The 23,042-nt window shown below is 36.9% G+C and overlaps 2 protein-coding genes across 2 annotated transcripts; both read left to right on the top strand.

Annotated features, from left to right (window-relative positions):
• Positions 1-939: 939 nt before the first annotated feature.
• LOC125823463 (uncharacterized) lies at positions 940-2,571 on the top strand. The gene is made up of 3 exons (XM_049502844.1): positions 940-1,184; positions 1,266-1,728; positions 2,443-2,571. The coding sequence occupies exons 1-3, from the start codon at positions 940-942 to the stop codon at positions 2,569-2,571; spliced, it is 837 nt and encodes a 278-aa protein (XP_049358801.1).
• A 5,059-nt stretch (positions 2,572-7,630) lies between these two features.
• LOC125823396 (uncharacterized) lies at positions 7,631-16,324 on the top strand. The gene is made up of 4 exons (XM_049502781.1): positions 7,631-7,830; positions 7,985-9,731; positions 10,043-11,082; positions 15,639-16,324. The coding sequence occupies exons 2-4, from the start codon at positions 8,250-8,252 to the stop codon at positions 15,754-15,756; spliced, it is 2,640 nt and encodes an 879-aa protein (XP_049358738.1). The 5' UTR covers positions 7,631-7,830; positions 7,985-8,249; the 3' UTR covers positions 15,757-16,324.
• The last annotated feature ends 6,718 nt before the right edge of the window (positions 16,325-23,042 follow it).

Raw genomic sequence — 23,042 nt, 5'->3', positions numbered from 1 at the left:
TCTTGGGATAGATTCATTGAGTTCATCAGAAGTGTTCTGAATCACCGCATAGATGACGAGTCATTGTAGGAGTATTTCTATAGAGGGCAGGATGACAATGGAATGGTTGTGCTAGATACTATCGCTGGAGGATCCTATGGTGAGTGCACTTTTGAGGAGATCGCTGAAAAATTAGAGAAGATTTCCCAGAATAATAAGGCATGGAGCACTAGAAAAGCTAATACTGGAAGAAGCACATTCGTTGTTCAAGTCGCACCAGATCAATCTAGTGATGACATTCGTGAGGAGATAGCTCAGATGAGGACATAACTTGGGTTGGTATTGAAGCATGTGAGTAGAGGTGCAGAGAAGGTAAATGCGTAAATTACCTAACTAGAACTCCACCACCACAAGTAGAGGAATGCTATTATGAGGAGGATGCGTATTTGGTGAATGATCAGACGGGGGATTTCCAAACCAACGCCTAAGGTTCCAACTCGGATAATTGGCATCAAGGTCAAGGAAAGCAAGGTCAGAACTATGGAAATTACAATCGAGAAGGAAACTATGTCCGGGATGGGAACTACAACTGAAACAACTATGGTAAGATGAATGAGAGAGTCGGGCCCTATGTTCCACCTGGGAACAGGGAATCTGGTAATAGAGAAGTTGGGGGGTAGTATGTCGCACGTTAAGTATATTATGCAAAAGATGATGAAGAGGTTTGATGCTACTGATCATAATAAGAAAGAGATGTGCACGGAGTTGTCCAGGATTGGTCAGAAAGTTGATGCCCATGCAGTGTCGATAAACCAACTTGAGCAACAGTTTAGTCAGTTGTCTGCTACTGAATACACGACAATCGGGCACACTTCCCAGCAACACTATCCAGAATCTGAAAAATGATGGGTATTGTATGGCAATCACGACTCACGGTGGAAAGCAGACTATGGATCCCCCATGTCCTCTGATGTGGAAAAAGTGGTAGAAATAGATGAGGATGAGATTGAGGTTACTGGAGAGACGAAGCATGCCGTAGAAAAGGAGGCTGAGTTGACCCAGAAAGTTGTTCCCATGCCTAGACCTCCACCTCCTTTCCCACAGAGGCTAGTACAGAAGACTACAGAAGGAAAATGCCACAGGTTCATTACTATGTTGAAACAACTTCCCATCAATGTCCTATTGATGTTGGAGCAAATGCCTGGGTATGCAAAGTTCATGAAGGACTTGGTGACCAAATAAAGGGCTGTCAGTTTTGAGAATGATGAGAGGTTGCAGCATTGTAGTGCCATTTCTACGAGGTCATTCGTGCAAAAGAAAGAGCATAATGGAGCTTTCACTATTCCTTGGACCATCAGTAAGATGCACTTTGCGAGAGCTTTATGTGATTTGGGTGACAACATTAATTTGATGCCATTGTTGATTTATAAGAAGATGGGTTTAGGAGCTCCAAAACCAATTGCGATGTGTTTACTTATGGCTGATAGGACTGTGAAAAATCCCATTGGAGTGCTTCAAGATGTCCTTGTGAAAGTGGAGTCATTCATTTTTTCGGCAAACTTTGTGATACTTGATTGCGAGGTAAACTTTGAGGTCCCCATCATATTAGGGAGACCATTCCTTGCTACTGAGCGTGCCTTAGTCAATATGGAGAGAGGGCAGATGAAGCTTCGACTGAATAAGAAGGAGGTGACCTTTAACATCTATAAGTCTACGAAGCAGGAAAGTGATCTTAAACCGGTATCTATGGTGAGTCACATTTTCAAAAAAAGTGTTGAAGTATCTAGTAAGGAGAAGTTAGGTGCAGCCTTGTGCACAGAGAAAAAGTACTATGATCAAAGACAGAAAAGCGCAAACTAGCTCTTGGGGATCTAGTGTTGTTGTTTAAATCAAGGTTGCACTGTTTCTAGCAGATTCAAGTCCCAGTGTGACCCTAGTGTCCCCACATGGAGTGGTTGATCTCGATAAAAGGAGTGGGACAAGGTTCAAGGCCGACCATCGGTGGATAAAGAGCTACATGGGAAAGTCTGAGAGTGTCAATGCATTGATAGAGGCATGGCACCTTGATGAAGTCTTACTAATAAAGGGATCTACGTCGTGCCGCAACGTTAAATCAAGCGTTGCTTGGGAGGCAACCTAAGATGTACAATCTAGCCAACTATAGGTTTTCTTTTTGAGATATGAGTCTTCTTCTTTTATTTTAATTTTTGTAGCTCTTTAGATAAGTGTTTTACTTTTGTATTAGTGTTGGCTAGATATAAAATAGGGTCTGTGTCTAAAAAATGTCCAAAAAATGTAAAAAGAAAGTCCTAATGGTTGCTACATGTGCAGGGACGAGGGCAAAATCTACAGAAAAATAGTTGTGCAGTGGTCTACAGACCCCATCGATGGTCCGTTGGTCAATCCACAGACCATGGATGGCGTTCGTAGATCCCAGGTAAGTCCTCAAAATTTTTCTAACAGATAGGTGTTGGCCCATCTGGCAGTGTGAGCACTACTGAGGGTGCTGGGATAGTTGATGAGAGCGCTATTGATGGCGTTCCTAGAGTTGATCATGCGGGCTCCGGGAAACCGAACCCACCCGCTTCTTGAGAGGTCTTCGGCGCATATGCGCCATATGTTTGCTTCACCCTATGTTTTACTTTTGATTTTTTTTGTGCATAGGGACAATTGCACCTTATTTTGTTGGGGTGGGGTAAATGAATTGTGAGTGATACGGTGAAGTATGAGTAACCCAACTCATAATCCTCTCTTGGATTTTCTTGCCTGTGTTCTTTTCCCCCAAAAGACTATTTTAATTTCTGTTGAACCGGCATGTTTAGGAATGTATGTGTAGAGGTAACTTGAAAAATGGAAGCATGATGGCATAAAAAGAATAAAGAGAATTAAGTCCGTCCAAAAAGTTTGAAATGTGCTAGATTTGTAGGCTTGATAAGTTGAATGTGCTAGATCTCAATATGACATGATAAGGAACCGATTTGACCTCATCACTTAAGCTAAAACTTGAACTGGGTAATCGAATAATCTGATAATGAAATAATGTGTCAAGTGTGTGTGAGGAAAGCTTGAATGTTCATACAGTGTGTGCCAATCTAGAACTTGCCCTGTTGGTCCTGCTAAGATAAGCTAGGATAGAAGCTAGCAAATGATCATAGGCCCTTGTTCTGATAAGTCCACTAATGCCTAAAATGATCCAACCAAATGAAATAAATGTTCCCTTTGATCCAAATGTTTGAGCCTAATATAGACCACTTCTTTCAATTCACCTAACTCATCTTCCCTAAAATCATTGTTTTGGCCCCGGTCCCTCCGTGGACATATGCACCTTGACTTGGGCCAAAAGCCTAAGTTGAGGGTGGCTAATTCAAAAGTTACCTTGATATTGGTCCTGGTCCGACATTGGATACTGTGCACCTCAACTCATGCCAAACACATAAGTTGAGGGTGGCTGTGAAAAAGGAAACCCAAAGAAAAAATGTATGAAAAGAGTTTTGTGTTGAAGAGAGAAACAGAAAAGAAAAAGATGTAACTTTGTGCAAAAGAAGCAAAGAGATGAAAAACAAAAGTGCTGAAAAAAATAAAGAAAAATAAAGTGAAAGAAGAAGAAGAAAGTGAAAAATAAGAGCTATAAAGTCAAAAGTCGCATCGGTAAAAGAGTCAAGGGAAAGAAAAGAAAATAAAAAGATGTCAAAAATTGGTTGAGAAAAGAGGTAAAAAGCCAATGTAATGTCAAGGAAGGTAGAAAGTCACTAAAAAGTACACAAATATATTCTACTTGTGCCTACGTTACAAGCTAAGAAAGTCCTATAGTGATCCTAGTGAATAGTTTGGAGAGTCTATGCAGTGAAAATAAGGGCAAGCCTATGGTATTGAGCACTAACTGTACTTGAAGTCACTTCTAAGCGTGACTATTGAATGAATCCTAAAATTCAAAATTCATATCTATTGTGCGAAAAAAGGATTTCATTTGAAGTGAGGGCATTAGTTACATTGTTGGAGAGTTGGTACCTTGGTGATTGTGAAAAGTGTATGTTGTGGTGTTGATTGGTCGATCTATGTCATATCTTGATCCGCATGAGTTAGCTTGTTGAGTCTAAATGAAAAGATTTACACTATTGTGATGGAATTGAGTTAGTAAGCTATCTGATTGCTTGAGTTTGAATGACTGCTTCTACACAAGTGTCGTTTAGAGTGTTAGTGTGTCGCTTGAGGACAAACAACAAGTTTAAGTTGAGGGTGTTGATATACCATGAGTTTACGATATTTTTGATACATTTTACTTAAGAGTTGTGTGTGTCTAGGGCCATTTTGTATTAGAAATAATGTTTTATGCGTTATGTTTGCAGGAAATAGCCATGGACGCGATTAAGTGAGATAACAACAGAAATTATGCAGAAAGAGCCACCCACAGACGTGATCCACAGACCGTAGGTCCTTTGACGGTCTGTCGATGGGTAGGCGTAAATGGATCATCAGGGAAGTCTGACCAAGTGTGGAACTACGGAGCAACTGACAGACCGTAGGTTGACACATGGGTCGTCCTGCACATCCGTCGAATGTCTTCAGAGAGTTGAAGCTCCAGTACCTGATGAAATCTTAAGTGTGGAGCGGTCCGTGCTGCACGTCCATAGTTGATGATCTGATAGTGAAGGTTCTAGTCCCTGTTGAAAAGTTCTAAGTATTGACCAACGGAAGGGGACCTATGAACTGTAGGTCGACCCATGGTCCGTAGGTCGAGTCGTCGATTGATGCCGTGTTCCAGAAGTTTATTTCCTTATTTTGTTTTCTTTTTGTTTTGGACATGTTTTTCTATAAATAGGGTATGTAAACCTCGTTTTTGGGGGTTAGACATTATTGTTTACTTTTAGTTCGTGGTATTTTCTTTGGGAATTAACTTGCAAACTTTGGTAATTTGATTTTCGAATTTTGAATTATAAGATTTTCGCTTTGAAATTCAATTGGAGATTTCGGGTTTCTTCTACTCTAAACGTAAGTTCATGAATTCTCTTTATCAAAATATGAGTTGTGTTCTTTCAATCATGAGTAACTAAATCCACAACTAGGGTTGTGGGAACCATGAACAATTAACAACGTATGAATAATAATTAAGTAATTCTTGAATAGTGTTTATGCATGTATTGGTAATTCTTTCGCTTAGAAGTCTTTTTAACGAGTGCACGCGTTAGAACTCGCCTCTTTGCTACTTGCCGGACCAAGGAGGTATTTAATGAGAAAAAAATTAACAACAGAGATTTAGCGGATGCTATCTAATAGTCTAATGTCAATTGGTGTGAGGGTGAAAACTAAGTCATACATTGATGTAATGTCTAATCTGAGGTAAAGGTAAGGGTTAGTAAAATATACACTCGTAGCCAGACCAAGGTGCGTAGTGAAATTCCCTATTTAGAGGACCAATCACTTAGGGATACATATCTTACCAACTTTGCATGTAAAACACTAGGAAATGATTATTATTATTAGGATTACCGCGTTAAAAACCTATGGGGAACACATACACTCTAGTCTCTCTCTCATATTGGTAACTTAAAGTTTGAATCTTGCTCACTTGTTACTTAAACAACACTCAATTATTTGCTTACAAAAATCCCCCCCTTTAATTACTTGTTTCGGAAATAGTTTGAATAAACGGATATACTAGTAAGTTAAGTTTAAGTCTGAACCATATTCCTCGTAGGATCGACCCCAACCTACAAGTTGAGTTCTTTATTTGACAACAACTATACTAGTGAGTTAAGTTTAAGTCTGAACCATATTCCTCGTGGGATCGACCCCAACCTACAAGTTGGGTTCTTTATTTGACGACGACCACTTATACTTCTTTAATAGAGGTCTAATTTGAGCGTATCAGCAACTGTGGCTTGCACCTGCAACTTCTGGAAATTTGCTGGTTAGTCTGTTTTCAGATGCGGGGTGTTACAATCCATGTTGCGTTCATGTGACATTTAACACACACATGGATACTTCCGTTAACTAGAAGGGTAGGTGTGGCCCAATAGTTTGACGGGAAGGGTATTTTTGAGCTGAAATATAGTTTAAGGGTATATTTAAGCTATTTTAGATAGTTTAAGGGTAGTTTTGACCCTTTTCCGTTATTAATAATAGGGAAAAAGGACAAATATATCCCCGAACTATCGTAAATGGTATCTAAATACCCTCTGTTATACTTTTAGAACTCTGATGCCACTACCGTCTAATTTTTGGAGCATGTATGCCCTTTGGACTAACGGAGGGACACATGTCACTATCTTAACAACCTATTCAAAATTTATTTAATTTTTATTTCCAATTAAAAAATTGATCCGAATAATAAAAAACCCACTCGAATAATATTTGACCCGCACCGAAATTTTAACCAAAACCCCAATAGACCATCATCTCTGATCTTTTCCTTTCTAACAGAGAATCCATTAGAGATTTTCTTTTGTTCTTTAGTTAACTATCATTGCATACTCCAATTTAAGATATTCTCATTAACACAACATTTTGTAAGATCCACTAACTCTTTTTTTTAACATAATAAAGGACAGAAACAGAGTTGGAAACTCATTCAATGTATGGGTAGCACTTTAAGTGGTTTTCAGTTGATGAAATTGAATTTGGTTTTTTCTGGTGTTAGAGGCAATTTTCCGTCGTTTTTCTTGTGGTACATTTTGGAATGTAAGAACACACCACAAATTAGCTATGGGTTACGGAGTATCTTCTTGACCTCCATTGTTGAAGCTCTGTAAAGAGAGCTAGAGGTATGTTTGTTCCCTATCCTCCCATATTTTTCTTGTTTGATTTATGACTGATTTTATTTTATATTTCCCATTGTAGTGTGATTGTTGAATGTATGGTTGATTTTTGGATTTTCACAGATCTCTTTTCTTAGCTTTTAGCCCTACAATCTTCATTTTTTTAAGTTTCAGTCATCTAAAAATGTTATTGAGTTTTGCGACTATAAATCCATTCGAAAGTCGTTGGTTTGGTTCGCTGGAGCTGTTGGAGCAACAGTGAGGGAGAAATGGGTGAGTGGTGGTCAGGTTTCATGGTGGATTAAGCGTCACTACCTCACTTATTTGGCTGGAGCGAGGGAGGTTAGGTTCGATAGCAGTTAGAGATGGTTTCGTAATTGGAGCTTCGCCGGAGAAGATGGAGTCGATGCAGTTCTGTTGTGTAAATGGCTCTTGGACTAGAGAAGAAAGGAAAAATGAGATTTATTTCGGTGCGGGTCTAAAATTATTTGGGTGGGTTTTTTATTGGGTCATTTTTTTAATTGGAAATAAATATTAAATAAATTTTGGATAGGTTGTTAAGATCGTGACATGTGTCCCTCCGTTAGTCCAAAGGGTATACACGCTCCAAAAATTAGACGGTAGGGGCATCTGAGTTCTAAAAGTATATCCTAGGGTAGTTAGATATCATTTATCATAGTTCGGGGTATATTTGTCCTTTTTTTCCTAAATAAAATGGCCCATCAGGCCGGAAAATTTTGATTTAAAAAAAATAAAATAAAAAATGGGGCATTAATTAGAAACTTATCCCTTGGTAATTAGATTAACAGTTATAGATTATTAATTACTCCACTAATCACTGCCAAGAGAAGTCATAATTATAAACCGGTTTGGTTTAATTCTTACATCCCCGGTTGAATTACTGCCAAAATGATCAGAAGATACATTTCTCTCTCTTATCTCCTTTAAAAAGAAAAAAGAAAATACTTTCTCTTTCATCAATCCAACAATCTTCACAGTTTATTTCGACGGAAAAATTGCACCTAAAGGGACCGTCGTCACCCGCTCCGGCCACCGACGATTAGTTGCCGATTAATCTCCGATGGACATTGAATCAGTGAGAACCTTCGTTTTCTTCTTTTCGTTTGCTTCATTTGCCATTATTGTAACAAATTCTTTTTTTGAATTATTCTTTTCGTGTTCATTAGGTTTTGGAGCTAAAATGAAAGACCCTTTTTTTTTAAGCCTAACGCGTTTTTTATGCTTCATAGGTGTTTTCTCATGATTCACCTTGTTAGGGTTTTGAAGAATTGAAGAGCTGGTATTTTGCAATCGAAAAATTTGGGGGAAAAGGGGAATTTTCTGAGGTAGAGGGTTTCATTGGATTATTGGAGCTGTGGGTTGTTATTGTTGTTACAGAAGGGAAGATTGAGAGTTTCTTTGATTTTGATAGTATTTTCGTGAGTCAAGAAATTTATTTTTGATTTGATTGCACTTTCCAGACAGGGAAGAAGATACGTGTCTGTTGAAAGGATAATGTGTATACTGTGTTCAATCCAGAAGTGGTCGCGGGGAGTTGCAACCATGTTACCCTGGTTAGTGATTCCCTTGATTGGGTTATGGGCTTTATCACAGTTATTTCCACCAGCATTTCGGTTTGAAATCACATCACCAAGGCTTGCATGTGTGATTGTGCTTGTGGTTACTCTTGGCTGGTATGAGGTTTTGATGCCTAAGTTGTCAGCTTGGCGGGCGAGAAGAAATGCTTCACTAAGGGAAAGGAAGAGATTTGAGGCTATTGAAATGCAGAAATTAAGGAAAACAGCAACACGGAGGTGTAGAAATTGTTTGACTCCATATAGAGATCAGAATCCTGGTGGTGGCAAGTTCATGTGTTCATATTGTGGGCATATTTCTAAGAGACCCATTTTAGACTTGCCTGTGCCACCAGGGTTGGGGCTTTCAAATTCAGGGATTTTGAGAGATTTGGTTGGGAAAGGTGGGAAGATGTTAAATGGAAAGGCTTGGTCAGATAACAGGTGGATGTGTGGGCAGGATTGGTTAGAGAATGGGAATTGGGTTGGTGGCTCATTTGTTAGCAAGTCAGATTCTTGGAGCAAGACTGGCGGTGGATTCCTTGGGGTGGAGCACTGTATAGCAGAGAAGTCATATTCTCGTGTTTTTGCTTTTGCCTGCAAGGCACTGACTGCTTTTTTCTTAAGCATCATGTGGCTATGTAGAAAGGTTTTAAGGATAAGTTCCTCTAGAAGTGATGCATCAATGGATGCAGAACGGAGAGCAATGATGGATAAAAGAGGTGAGAATGGAGGAAATTATCAGGAGAGTAGAGGCGAGAAAGCTAGGAGAAAAGCTGAGGAAAAGAGGCTTGCTAGGTTGGAGAAAGAGTTAGCAGAGGAGGAGGAGCGAAAGCAAAGAGAAGAAGTTGCTAGACTGGTGGAAGAACGCAGGAAATTGCGCGATGAAAAGATGGAGGCGGAGAAAGAACGGGGGAAGGGGTCTCCCTCTGCTAAAGTACGTGATAGTAAAAGGGAAGCAGAAAAGAAGCGGCAGGAGAAGAAGAAAGAAAGGGACAGAGGGTCTAGCAAAAGTAACTCAGATGTGGAAGAGCTGGATAAAAGACAAGGCAAGGAGAGTGTGCGAAATAGACAGAGTGATGGTGATAGAAGGCATCAACACAAAAACGGGCCTGAAAGTGTTAAGACACATAATGCAGAAGTTATACATGGTTTTAAGGGTGGTTCTTCTAGCAGTCATAACCATGGAAATGTCGGTACTAGGTACTTGGATCGTATGAGGGGTACTTTCTTATCATCTTCTAGAGCATTTACTGGAGGTGGTTTTTTTGGCAAGAGTAATGCTACTAATATTCCAAGAGAGCAGAAATCTAATACTACTATAGATCCTGTTCATAATGCCTCTAGGAGGGAACTATCTCAGTCAGATCGCATACCTGGAAAGCTGAATCCAAGTGGAGATGACAGGAGTATGAATCGGCCTGTAAGTTTCTTGTCATCTCCTATTTCAATTGCTTATATCTAAGTGTTCCCCTTCATCAAGTATCTAGTTTGGTATTTCTGGAGTGCTGAATTCTCAATAACTCTGAATTTAATTTAGACTTGCAGCCTGATAGCTTCATTTAGCATTTATGTTTTCAATTTTTGGCATGTTCATCTTGTTGATTTAACCTGAACTTACAGATAGATTCATATCATATCATGAGAAATGTAGGCCTTTTAGAAGATGATTTTGGCTGGTTAATGAGATTCTGGGCTCTTGTTAAGCTGTCAGGTTAATTCTGTTCTTTACAGGTGCTTATTGATTCTCAACCATTTACAGCTCCTAAAAAGTCTTGGCAACAACTATTCACTCGATCATCTACTGTTTCTCCCCCCTCTTCAAATGTAATCAGCAGACCAAGTGCTAAGCCTCAACCAGAAATTCTGAGTCCTTCCTGTCAGAACCCAGCTGTACAATCTTTTGACAACCCCATTAGCTTTGGTCTCCCATCGCCTTTCACTTTAACTACTTTTCCTTGTGGGCCTGCCAGTTGTAGTACAACTATTCCTTCATCCCCAAGGGCAATATATCCTCGAATTGGAGATGGGACATGTCAGTTATTTGCAGAAGAGTTGGAGAATTTTGAAGATCCTTGTTATGTTCCAGACCCTGTGTCATTGCTTGGACCAGTTTGTGAGTCCCTTGATGACTTTCAACTGGACCTTGGCTTTGTGTCAGATACAGGACTGGATAGCCCATGTGTGGTAAAAAATCTGAATGCATCTTCTGAAGTGACCAGGCCTTCACCAATTGAGTCTCCAATATCACGAATGCGGATTTCAGAAGAAAGGCATGTTGGGTCTTTTCTTTTCCCCAACACTCCTAATGTTCAGGACATGCACACTGTGCCAATGAATGTTTCAAATAGTGCAAATGATGTAGGAACGTGGCAGATGTGGAACAGCTCTCCGCTTGGTCAAGCTGGTCTAAGTTTGATAAGTTCTTCAACCAACTGGCGTTTGAGTTCAGATCTCAATACATCAACTGTGCCTCCTACACCTCCAAGGACAATGGCTTCACTGTTTAAGAATGATGAACAACTCCACTCCATCTGTCATCCTCCCCACACAGTTTATACGGGAAGTTGCCAGAATGGTGGGACACAGAGTACTGTTTTGCCTGGTAGTGCTGAAAGTAGGTATCCAAAAGCTCCTTTTGGTACATATGCAGGAGGTGAAAGTCAATTTTCTCTCAAGTCTGAAGATGCTGCTCAAAGTGAAATGACGTACGGGAGTCCTAATGCTACTGCTGCTAATCATCCATTTGCGTCGTCTCCTCCTAATTGGGCCAAGTAAGCAAAAGAAAACCACTAATTTCTCTTGCCAAGTGGGGCAGAAGTAAAGTAGAATGTTTTTGCCTCTGTTTGAAAGTTTAAAGCACTTTGAGGAACCGTATTTGCTGTACTTTGTGCATCAATATTATCTGAATCTTCTCAGTGTTTACTGTATAAAAAAATATTATATGAATCTTGTCTTTCTTGTTGTCATTGCCGAGAGTGTCTTTTATGTTTTCATAATTGTTGGCCATTTGTGTGAACTTCACTGATCACTCAAAAATGTGCTGGTATGTATTTGAAAAGACTCCTAATTCCCTTAAGTATGTAGGATTCCAGAATCTCAGCAGAAGTACTTACATGATTGCCTACTATTTACTCAACAGAAGTGTTTACATCAAGTTGTAGATGCTTGATTACATGCTCTTGGCCATTCATATGCATGTGATTATCCATATGTACATGTTATCTTTCTTTTGACGGTGATAGTGCCATCAATTTTACCAGGCAGGACATGCTTGCAACTATGGAAGTTTGTGCACAAGGGAGAGTACTTGTGTTCTTATGGGAAAGTTGCAATAATTTGAAGTTAGATAGAACTGAACTAGATACATTTTGGCTTTTATGTATTGAACAGCAACAACTTGGCCTCTACCAAAATCAATTGGGGTCGGCCTATGAATCCTTAATATCCATGCTGAACCATTTTGGCTGTGTTTACACATAAATAGCATCACAAGGCTTCCGTTGCTGTTGCATGCTTCCTAAGGAAAATCTAATATTGGGGCAACCTTACAATTGGGTTCTTAAGAATTCCTTTTTTCTTTTTTTTTTTAAGTATGAAAGGTCATTTTTTTCTTTTCTTTCAAGTTTTAGCAGTGAAGTCCTGCTGAAAAAGCTATACTTTGCATTCTATTCACATATCTTTCTGTATCTAAGAATCCATGGGTAACCAGGAAGTTTTTTGATGTTCTCTTTTGTCAACCTCTGGTCCTTTGGGTCTATGGGAAAGTTCATCACCAAATTTCTATATAATTCATGACAGTTCTAAATTTTGAATCTGGAACTTCATATAAATTGCTTCAAGCAGACTCTCACATTAGGCTAAAATTTGAACTTACTTTATACAGTCCTGATCATATAATAGAAGCAGCCTATTGGCTTACAGATGTATTGCTTTTGGCATAGAAGTGTCAGTTATCTTGAATGTCTCCTCTCCTCCTTCGAGTCTTCTTGTAAGTAAATGTCCTGCAAGCAACACTCTTTGGGGATTCGATTACTAAAATCAGTATGGAACCAGACCCGCTTGGGGACACCTTTACCAGACTTAGATGTTGACCAAACCTATAGCTGGAGATCAAGCTTTTGAGATGTTGCAATGCATGTGATCGGCCCATGTCAAATATGGGCCTAAAGCCTAATCTCTAATTTAACCAAAACAAAAAGGTATAAAACATGAGCTCCTAGGACTAAGGCCAGTGTTTTGGATGGCGAAAAGCGACAAGGGTCTGCTTCGCCTCGAGTGGCGACGTGCGGCTCCAAGTAATATCAGAAAATTAAAATATTTAATTGCATGTATAAATAATCAAAATCTCTAAAGCAATAACATATTAACAAATATTTCAATTCAAAAACTGAAATAGATAGTACATACTAAAAGTCCAGAACTTGAATGAGAAAAAACAAAGCAAAAGTCAAATCAGTGAGAAAAAAATAGAGGTGGAAGTAACTTTGAACTCTGAAGAAGAAGGAAAAAAAACAGAGGAAGAAGAGATCTGAAGAAGAAATTAGAAGAAAAGAAGAAACGTATTTGTTGGACTATGGAGTTGCCGGAAAGTCTGGCTGGTCGCCAGAGAAGTCGAGTCGAGTAAACTGGTTGGAGTCACAGTCACAGTCTTAGAGTGCAACTTGCAAATTTGAAAAGAAAACCCTAAAATTACCTTTTAACTTTTTAGACCCTAAATTGGTTGCCTTTTTTAAAAAAGAAAATACAAAAGGCGATGCCTTTCATACCACTCGCCTTTGTCGCCATGGCGTCGCCTTTTGAAGATCGCCTCGCCACAATGCTAAAAGGCAATGAAGGGTTGCCTCGCCTCGCCTCACCTCTCGTCATTGGCGATGAGGTGATTGCCTTTCACAACACTGATTAAGGCTTTGGTGTAGTGATAAGAGCACATCACATGATGTGTGGGTTTAGGCGCACATCACAGGTTGGAACCCAGTCGCTGAAGAAAAGAGACCAGAACCACGTGGAAGCCTATGCAAGCCTGATATTTACGAGGAGAGGGGTATATGAGAGGACCCATGTTTTAAACCATCTGCCACTAGCCCTGGAGATTTCGGTTATCCAAAAAATAAGTATAGAATATCCGAGGGCCCTCTTGTTCCAAAATACAACACTAGATTTGGGCTACACAACTTTTTATTAATAGAAGTCTTACTTACAAAAAGAAAGTACAAAAGATGTGAAATAATCACTTAAGGTATCAACACTTTTTGTCATGAACTGTGACGTCAAATTAGAGAAGTGATTGTAACTATTATTGCTTTCCTTGAATCCTTGTCTAATTGCTTTTCGACATTAAATGTTAGAGAAGATTAGTTGGGGCGTTGAGGTGCTTTGACTTTGTATGTCCAATCGTTGGAGGTTATGGTGTCAATTTGGTTATAAAAGTACACGCCGAAGACTGATAGTTTAAACATTTTAAAAAAATAATGATCTATGTTGAATTTATGTGCACTATTTTTTTGTTTTAGTTTAAAAAAAAAGTGCACTTTTTTGCTCCATCCAATGGTATAATGCTTTCTATCCTCTGTAGATTGAAAGTTTTATCACATGTTACGTAACCTAAATAGTTCTGTGGGCCTTGCTTTTACAGTTTCCGGATGCAACTTCTTTTCTCATCCATTCCTCAAACCGAAAAGCCCTCCAAAAATGTGAATGAGCCATAAAAGTCCCAACATTTGATTCTAAGAATTGCACATTTACATCCCTTTCTTAATACTCGCGCCATGTGAGTCGCATACATTTCTCTTTGAGAAGAAAGAGAACATCTTTGCAGGGTGGAAGTAATATTGCTATCTAATATGGTCATGAATGAGAAAAAAGAGAACTTCTTTGTGCGGTGGAAGTATATTGATATCTTATATGGGTGTGAATGAGAAAATTAGTTGTTTGATAAGCAAATGTAGAAAGTACATGTATCTGCTGCTACGTTCTTTTTTTTTTTTTTTTTTAATTCACTGATTTTTTCTTGAGTTTTCAAGTATATTAATTGACACGTGGATATTGGTGCATTTGAAGGCTTTGCTGGAAATCGCTTCCTTGTCTACTGGTCTGCTAAAGAATAGAAAACCAATAAACAAAGTAGAGGGGGCACGTATTGACCTTTTGATAGTCATTATAACTAAGGAGTAAACTATCAAAAACTTCCCACCTGTACCATCTGCAGTTGGTTGATTAATCAATTTGGAGAAGTGATGTCATTTGGGTGAAAGTCTAATGGGGCTAAGTTAAAGAATGAGATGATTGGAAGTTCATGGGAACTTGGTACTGTATGATGAAGACACATTTATGTCTTTACCATAAATTTTATTTGTTTCAGTTACATTGTGCAATATGTTGAGCAAAAACAGATTAAAGAGTGACCAATTTCAATTAGAAAACTTGAAGGTATCACTGAATAAAATAATATTTGCTGGTGTTATATTTGAGTTGGTCAAAAGTTTGTGCAGATAAAAGTATCATTTTCAAAAAAAAATAAAAGTTTGTGCAGTTATTGGTTAGTCTCGTGAAACTCGAGTGGCTTAAATGAATTGCTTGCGACCTATGGCTCATTAACTTAATTGAGTACTTGTCGACTATGTTGCTCGGACTGTCCAAAATTATTGCTGCACCCATGTCAGATTCTCCAAAATGTGCTACTTTTGGAGTATCCAACATGCATCCGTCGACATTTTTAAAGAGTCCGGGCCTTATAGCTTGTAGGCAGGTAGTAAGTTGTGCCTGGTAAATTAATTGTGGCATATTGACAATAATTCTTAGCAATTCTATGTGGTGTTTTCCTTGCAATACATTGGGATGTGCTCCCCTAAGCATGCATTGTTCTGGTTAAGATGAGTCAGAGAGGATCAGATATTAAGGATTCATATAGCCGAACCCAGCTAGCTTGGGACTGAGTCATAGTTGTAGTAGTACAATGAAAGCAAGCATTATGTTTTGAGTTTTTTCATAACAAGAATTATGAGATTGACTTGGATTGAAAAAGTAGGTCATGAATATGCATGGTCTAATTCTTCCTATTATGGCTTATTTTTATGTTTCTGATAAGCGTATTTGGACTTTGATTATGGATTTGTAACTTGGTGATGCTAGTTTTTTGTTTTGAGGTGATAAGTTGCTTCCTTGAGATCTTTCTCTTATTTTGCACATATTATGTGATTGTCTTAGAAATAGATTCCTTCTGGTGATCTTGGCATGTTCATTTTATTTTCTAAAAGATTTTATTTTTTTCATTCTCCTCTTTTTTTCAACACCATCTTACTCTTGTAATTTGCATAATTTTTTCTTTTAGGAAGGACTGGACTTCACAGCGTCCGGATGAAGCTTTTGGCAACTCACCAATGGCTAGTGCCTCAGTTGGTGGTTTATATTCCACGCCAAATGTACAGTCTTTTTGGTCTTTTGAATAAATAAAGAAAGAAAAGGGAAAAATTGGGGATAGAGTACAAGGAACTTGAACACACCCCTCTTGTTACTGAAGAGGAAAGTAGCCTCTTTTGGGGAGGAGAGTTTAGAATGCTGCACTTGTTGCATCTTCCTTCTTTTCTTTAAAAAGGAAGAGTTACATTAGCATGATAGGGATACATGTTTCCATACATGGCTTTTGATCAGGTGACAATTAATTATGATACGGCTGAGTACTTCTCTTTTCATCTTTTTGACAGAGGAGGACAAACACTGATATAGATGACCATAGCTGTTTCAACTACATGTTACCTCATTTTGGATACCAACTTAGATAGATATTAAAAGATAGACAGTACTTCAATTTATACTTGCACTTCTTCTGTAAGGTTCAGCAATGTTTTGTGCTGATGCAATGTTCAAGTGAGAAAGAGGATATATGAGGGCTCTGCAGCAACGCAGGTTATAACCTGTTGTCCTTACAGTAAGCAGGGAACTATTTATAGTGTATATAGTTCTTACTCAGCTGTTTGACATCTAACTTACCTTCTCCTCTATCTACTACTTTTTTCCCTCTCTTTCTTCCCGGGTTATCGTTTTCATGTACTTTCGTGATGTTGCATGTTGCATTTTCGGGTCAAGTTCTATTCCAATAATGGTTTGGTATCACTATAAGTTGAAATCTAGTGGGAGGACTTGTAAATTAGAAGTTGGAATTGTAGGTTATAATAGCAAGAAGTAGACTTTTTGGTAAAGACCCTCAATTATGATGGGAAGAAAATGCCGAATGTTTATTATTTTCCAAAATTTAGCTTATGGTACCTACATAATGGAGTATATGGCAAGTCTATAAGTTGTTTCTGGGTGGATAGTGGATACACATTTACTCTGCTTTGTCATGGTAAACTTTTGTATGTATATCTGATGCTGTTGGTTTTTATAGAATGCCATCTTTACAAAATATTGTTGGTAACAAGTCTGAACATATATCCAGAAGTTCACAATTAGTTTTCGTACGTTTATTTTCCTTTTGCTTTCTGCTCGTTCTAAACTGTTAAACAGTTTGGCAAAACCTTAGATTAATCTTCAATGCAACTGATTGACAATTCAGGATGAGAAGTTGGATGCACGGATAATGGTTCATCAGTAAAATGTTCTATCATCAAAGAACTATAGTATATATCAAGAATAAATAGTGCTACAAAGTATATCTATTTTTTGGTACACTAAAAAGTATATTTATTTGCATATTCTGTGGTGCACCATAAAGGCTTTATATAAAGTTATACATCATCACTCCGTAAAAGTTTGCTTGTACTTGTGTGTTTGTACAAACATAAATTTATCATAATTAAGTAACAACTGTGAATGAATGCTAAACCATATTTGTAAATTTACATATCATGTATTTATCAAGTTGATGTAGTGTGGGTCAAAACCAAGAGCGATAAGCACACTTCTTTTGAAGCATATTTTCTCTATAGTTTATGAAAAATTTAAAAATATCAAACATAACGAACCAGGTCTCTAGAAATCAATTTGCAATAAGCAGCTAATATCTGAGTCCATGGATTATATTAGTGTAGTGGTCCGCGCTTCACACCAGAGGCGTATCTGGAGTGGGTTTCGTGGGTTCACGTGAACCAATGCTCCCCTCTCTAGATTATATATAGCTGTGTTATAGTTTTAAAAAATATTTAAATATCGAAATGTGAACCTCACGTTAAAAGTAGCATATAATAATACGTTGATGATTGGGTACACCTATCTAACCAAAAATAGAAATTTAGATCTTATATCTATCTTATTTTTGTTAGTAACATCCTTTCAAGTAGTGATCGGTAACACTTTTGGCGTTTCAATCAATTTTTCTTTAGTTTTTTTTGCTTTAATCTTTCAAAATTTTCAAGTGTGTAACATTGGAAATTCCTAAAAAAAAAATTAGCACGGTAATTTTTTATATAATTAAATCAAATGTGTATATTAAAATTTTAAACTACTAGTATTATATATGTTGGATCTATAATTTTTAAAATTTAACGGTTTAGTGTTAAGAACGTAAATGTCAAACCGATCAAATTTATATCTTATATGCATCTTTTTGTACTAGTGCATCCATACTTCCGAATCACGGCTTCACACGTCTATTAACAAAATCCAAAATATAATTGGATGGTAATGTTATTATTATGTGTGAATTTGAATGAAAAGGAAAGAAACTAAAAAAATAAAACGAAAATTTAGCAGAAGTCTCATATTCATATCCATATTATTACGATGAAATTACTAATTTATGAAGGAATTGTGTGGGTTCTATTTTTTTTGTTTTGCAAAACATCGTGCAGAAATCCTTTTTATGAAACATCAGTTTGAGATTGTATCGTAATTTTCTGTTGTTTCAAGTTGAGAACATGAAAATAATAACATAAACCAACTAGCAAAGAATACTATAGACGCTTAAATAATCAAATTCAGAAACCACAAACAACTCCAAGCTTAATTTCAATAAATTCAGATACTTTCATGACTTCAACTACTTCCATAAATCCACTTGTATGTCCAACTAAGAGCCATTTTGATCGACTTTAAAGAAGTAGCTTTTAAGTCAAAAAATAAAAAGTCAAACTTAAATGACTTCTAAGTAAAAAAAAAAAAAAGGAGTAGGGATAGATATATTTTTGGTTTTAAACTTTTTTAAAGTCATTTTAAACTTATTTTAAGTTATCTTTAACTTTGGCAAACACTCTCTAACTTATTTTAAGTCATTTTTTATTTATTTTAAGTTATTTTTATATTTGTCAAACACTTTCAGAAGTCAAATACAAAATCTAACCACATTTTAATTCTAACATTTAACCCAATATACAGCCCAACATTCAACAACAAACTTAGCCCACCTAAATTCCTTTTTCCAGCAGCCAAACAATCTCAATTAAGCCCAACTCATTACTTCTCTTTAACATTCACTCAAGACAACAACAACAATTTCAACGTTCACAAAGAATATAACAGACAACATCAAATGGCAACAATCAAAATCGATTTCAAATTGCCAATTCAAAATCATCTTCACTTCACTGTTAAAGGGGGAATTGGACCATGGAAAAATACATAATTCTTCATCGCAAACAGGGGTCGTTGGTTCATCGTTGGAGCTCATTTTCTAGTGGTGAGAAGTCTTCACCAGATCTCATCTTCTTCTTGAAGTTCGTTGTTTTGGTTGGCTGCACAAAAAGAGGTAAATCCCTTCTTTCTTCACTGTTTCGATTTTTGTTTCTTTATAGATGTGTCTCTTCTTAAACAACCTCAATTCCTTTTTTCATCAGCCAAACAATCTCAATTAAGTCCATCCCATTACTTCTCAAGACAACAACAACCATTCCAACATTCACAAACAATATAACGGACAACATCGAACGACAACAATCAAGATCGAATTTCAAATTCACAATTCCATCTGTTCTCAATTCAAAATCATCTTCACTTCACTATTCAAATGAGATTTGGACCATGGAAAAACACATAATTATTCATCGATAAATAAGGGCCGTTGGTTCATTGTCGGGGCTCATTTTTAGGTGGTGAGAAGTCTTCACCAGAGCTTATCTTCTTCTTCAAGTTTGTTGTTTTGGTTTGCTGCACAAAAATAGGTAAATCCCTTCTTTCTTCACTAATTCAATTTTTGTTTCTTTATTAGATGTGTCTCTTCTAAAACAACCAACTTAGGCCACCTCAATTCTTTTTTTCATCAGTCAGACAATCTCAATTAAGCTGATCCCATTACTTCTCAAGACAACAACAACCATTCCAACGTTCACAAACAATATAACAGAGAACATGAAACGACAACAATCAAAATTGAATTTCAAATTCACAATTCCATCTTTTTCCAATTCAAAATCATTTTCACTTCATTGTTAAATAGATATTTGGACCATGGAAAAACACATAATTCTACATCTACAAATAGGGGCCGTTGGTTCATCGCCGGAGCTCATTTTCTAGTGGTGAGAAGTCTTCACCAGAGCTCATTTTCTTCTTATTCAAGTTCGTTATTTCGGTTTGCTGCACAAAAAGAGATAAATGCCTTCTTTTTTCACTATTTCAATTTTTTTTTGTTTATTAGATGTGTCTCTTCTTGAACAACAAACTTAGCAAACCTTGATTCATTTTTTCATCAACACAACAATCTCAATTAAGTCCAGCCCATTGCTTATCAAGACAACAACAACCATTCCAACGTTCATAAGCATTATAACATACAACATCAAATGGCATCAATCAAAACTGAATTTTAAATTTACAATTCCATCCGTTCTCAATTCAAAATCATCTTCACTTCAGTTTTGAAGAAGGATTTGCACCATGGAAAAACACATAATTCTACATCGACAAATAAGGGCCATTAGTTCATCGTCGGAGCTCATTTTTTGGTGGTGAGAAGTCTTCGAGCTCATCTCTTCTTCAAGTTCGTTGTTTTGGTTTGCTGCACAAAAAGAGGTAAATCCCTTCTTTTATTTACTATTTCGATTTTTGTTTTTTTATTAGATGTGTCTCTTCTTTAAATACCAACTTAGCCCACCTCAATTCCTTTTCTCATAAGCCCAACAATCTCAATTAAGTCCAACCCATTACTTCTCAAGAAAACAATAGTCATTCCAGCATTCACAAAAAATATAACGGACAACATCAAACGGCAATATCAAAATCGAATTTCTAATTCACAATTCCATATGTTTCCTATTTAAAATCATCTTCACTTCACTATTAAATAGAGATTTGGACCATGGAAAAACACATAATTCTTCATCGACAAATAGGGGCCGTTGGTTCATCGCCGGAGCTCATTTTATAGTGGTGAGAAGTCTTCACCAGACCTCATCTTCTTCTTATTCAAGTTCATTATTTCGGTTTGCTGCACAAAAAGAGGTAAATCCCTTCTTTCTTCACTATTTCAATTTTTGTTTCTTTATTAGATGTGTCTCTTCTTGAACAACCAACTTAGCAAACCTTAATTCATTTTTTCATCAACCTAACAATCTCAATTAAGTCCAGCCCATTACTTATCAAGACAACAACAGTCATTTCAACGTTCACAAATAATATAATAGACAACATCAAATGACATCAATCAAAATCAAATTTCAAATTTACAATTCCATCCGTTTCCAATTCAAAATCATCTTCACTTCAGTTTTGAAGAAGGATTTGCACCATGGAAAAAACACATAATTCCACATCGACAAATAGGGGCCATTGGTTCATCGTCGGAGCTCATTTTTTGGTGGTGAGAAGTCTTCGAACTCATCTTCTTCTTCAAGTTCGTTGTTTTGATTTGCTGCACAAAATGAGGTAAATCCCTTCTTTTATTTACTATTTCAATTTTTGTTTTTTATTGGATGTGCCTCTTCTTTAAATACCAACTTAGCCCATCTCAATTCTTTTTTTCATAGGCCCAACAATCTCAATTTTTGCCCAGCCCATTACTTCTTCAGACAACTATAGTCATTCCAACGTTCACAAAAAATATAACGGACAACATCAAACGACAACAATCAAAATCGAATTTCAAATTCACAATTTCATCCGTCTCCAATTCAAAATCATCTTCACTACACTGTTAAAAAGGGATTTGGACCATGGAAAAACACATAATTCTTCATCGAAAAATAGGGGTCGTTGATGTATCGCTGGAGCTCATTTTCTGGTGGTGAGAAGTCTTCACCAAAGCTCATCTTCTTCTTCAAGTTCGTTGCACAAAAAAGGTAAATCCCTTCTTTCTTCACTATTTAGATATTTATTTCTTTATTAGATCTGTCTCTTGTAGAACAACCAACATAACCTACCTCAATTCCTTTTTTCATCAACCCAACAGTCTAAATTAAGCCCAGTCCATTACTTCCCAAGACAACAACAACCATTTCAACGTTCACAAATAATATATCGGACAACATCAAATGGCAGCAATCAAAATTGAATTTCAAATTTACAATTTTATCCGTTTACAATTCAAAATCATCTTCCTTCAAAGTTAAAGAGGAATTTGGACCATTGAAAAGACATAATTCTTCATCCACAAATAGGGGCCGTTGGTTCATCACCGAAGCTCATTTTTTGGTGGTGAAAAGTCTTGACCTCATCTTCTTCTTCTTCAAGTTTGCTATTTCAGTGTACTACACAAAAATAGTTAAATCCCTTCTTTCTTCATTATTTAGATTTTTATTTTTTTATTAAATGTGTTTCTTCTTGAACAACCAGCATAGCCCACCTCAATTCCTTTTTTCATCAGCCCAAAAATCTCAATTAATCCCAACCCATTACTTATCAAGACAACAACAGTCATTCCAACGTTCACAAATAATATAATGGACAACATCAAATGACAACAATCAAAATCGAATTTCTAATTCACAATTCCATCCATTCCCAATTTAAAATTATTTTCACTTCACTGTTAAAGAGGGATTTTGACCATGAAATACATAATTTATCTTCATCGACAAATAGGGGCCGTTGGTTAATTGCAGGAACTCATTTTCAGGTGGTGAGAAGTCTTCACCAGAGCTTATCTTCTTCTTTAAGTTCGTTGTTTTTGTTTGCTACACAAAAAGAGGTAAATACCTTCTTTCATCACTATTTTGATTTTTGTTTCTTTATTTGATATGTGTCTTCTTGAACAACCAACTTAGCCCACCTCAAATACTTTTTTCATTAGCACAACAGTCTCAAGTAAGCCAAACCCATTACTTCACAAGACAACAACAACCATTCCAACGTTCACAAACAATATAACGGACAACATCAAATGGCAACAATCAAAATCAAATTTCAAAATCACAATTTCATTCGTTTCTAATTTAAAATCATCTCCATTTCACTATTAAAGAGGGATTTGGAATATGGTAAAACACCTAATTCTTCAACGACAAATAGAAGTCGTTGGTTCATCGTCGGAGCTTATTTTCTGGTGGTGCGAAGTCTGCACCAGAGCTCATCATCTTTTTCTTCAAATTCGTTATTTTGGTTTGATGCTCGAAAAGAGGTATAAACCTTCTTTCTTCACTATTTCAGTTTTTGTTTCTTTATTAAATGTGTCACTTCTTGAACAACGAACTTAGCCCACCTCAACTCCTTATTTCATCAGCCCAACAATCTCAATAAAGCTCAACCTATTACTTCTATAGACAACAACAACCATTCTAACGTTCACAAACAATATAACGGACAACATCAAACAACAACAATAAAAATTGAATTTCAAATTCACAATTCCATCCTTTCCCAATTCAAA

The sequence above is a fragment of the Solanum verrucosum genome, unplaced genomic scaffold, assembly GCF_900185275.1.
Source record: "Solanum verrucosum unplaced genomic scaffold, falcon-dt-bn FXZP01000299.1, whole genome shotgun sequence".
Taxonomy (NCBI): Eukaryota; Viridiplantae; Streptophyta; class Magnoliopsida; order Solanales; family Solanaceae; genus Solanum; species Solanum verrucosum.
This window is presented reverse-complemented; position numbering and strand designations above follow the sequence as displayed.

Coding starts and splice junctions, on each gene's coding strand:
- LOC125823463 (XM_049502844.1), top strand. CDS start 940: ATGTCCTCTGATGTGGAAAAAGTGGTAGAAATAGATGAGGATGAGATT. Junction 1,185..1,265: donor ATGTTGGAGCAAATGCCTGG/GTATGCAAAGTT, acceptor GCAGCATTGTAG/TGCCATTTCTACGAGGTCAT. Junction 1,729..2,442: donor ATCTTAAACCGGTATCTATG/GTGAGTCACATT, acceptor TTTTTCTAACAG/ATAGGTGTTGGCCCATCTGG.
- LOC125823396 (XM_049502781.1), top strand. CDS start 8,250: ATGTGTATACTGTGTTCAATCCAGAAGTGGTCGCGGGGAGTTGCAACC. Junction 9,732..10,042: donor ACAGGAGTATGAATCGGCCT/GTAAGTTTCTTG, acceptor TGTTCTTTACAG/GTGCTTATTGATTCTCAACC. Junction 11,083..15,638: donor TCTCCTCCTAATTGGGCCAA/GTAAGCAAAAGA, acceptor TTTTTCTTTTAG/GAAGGACTGGACTTCACAGC.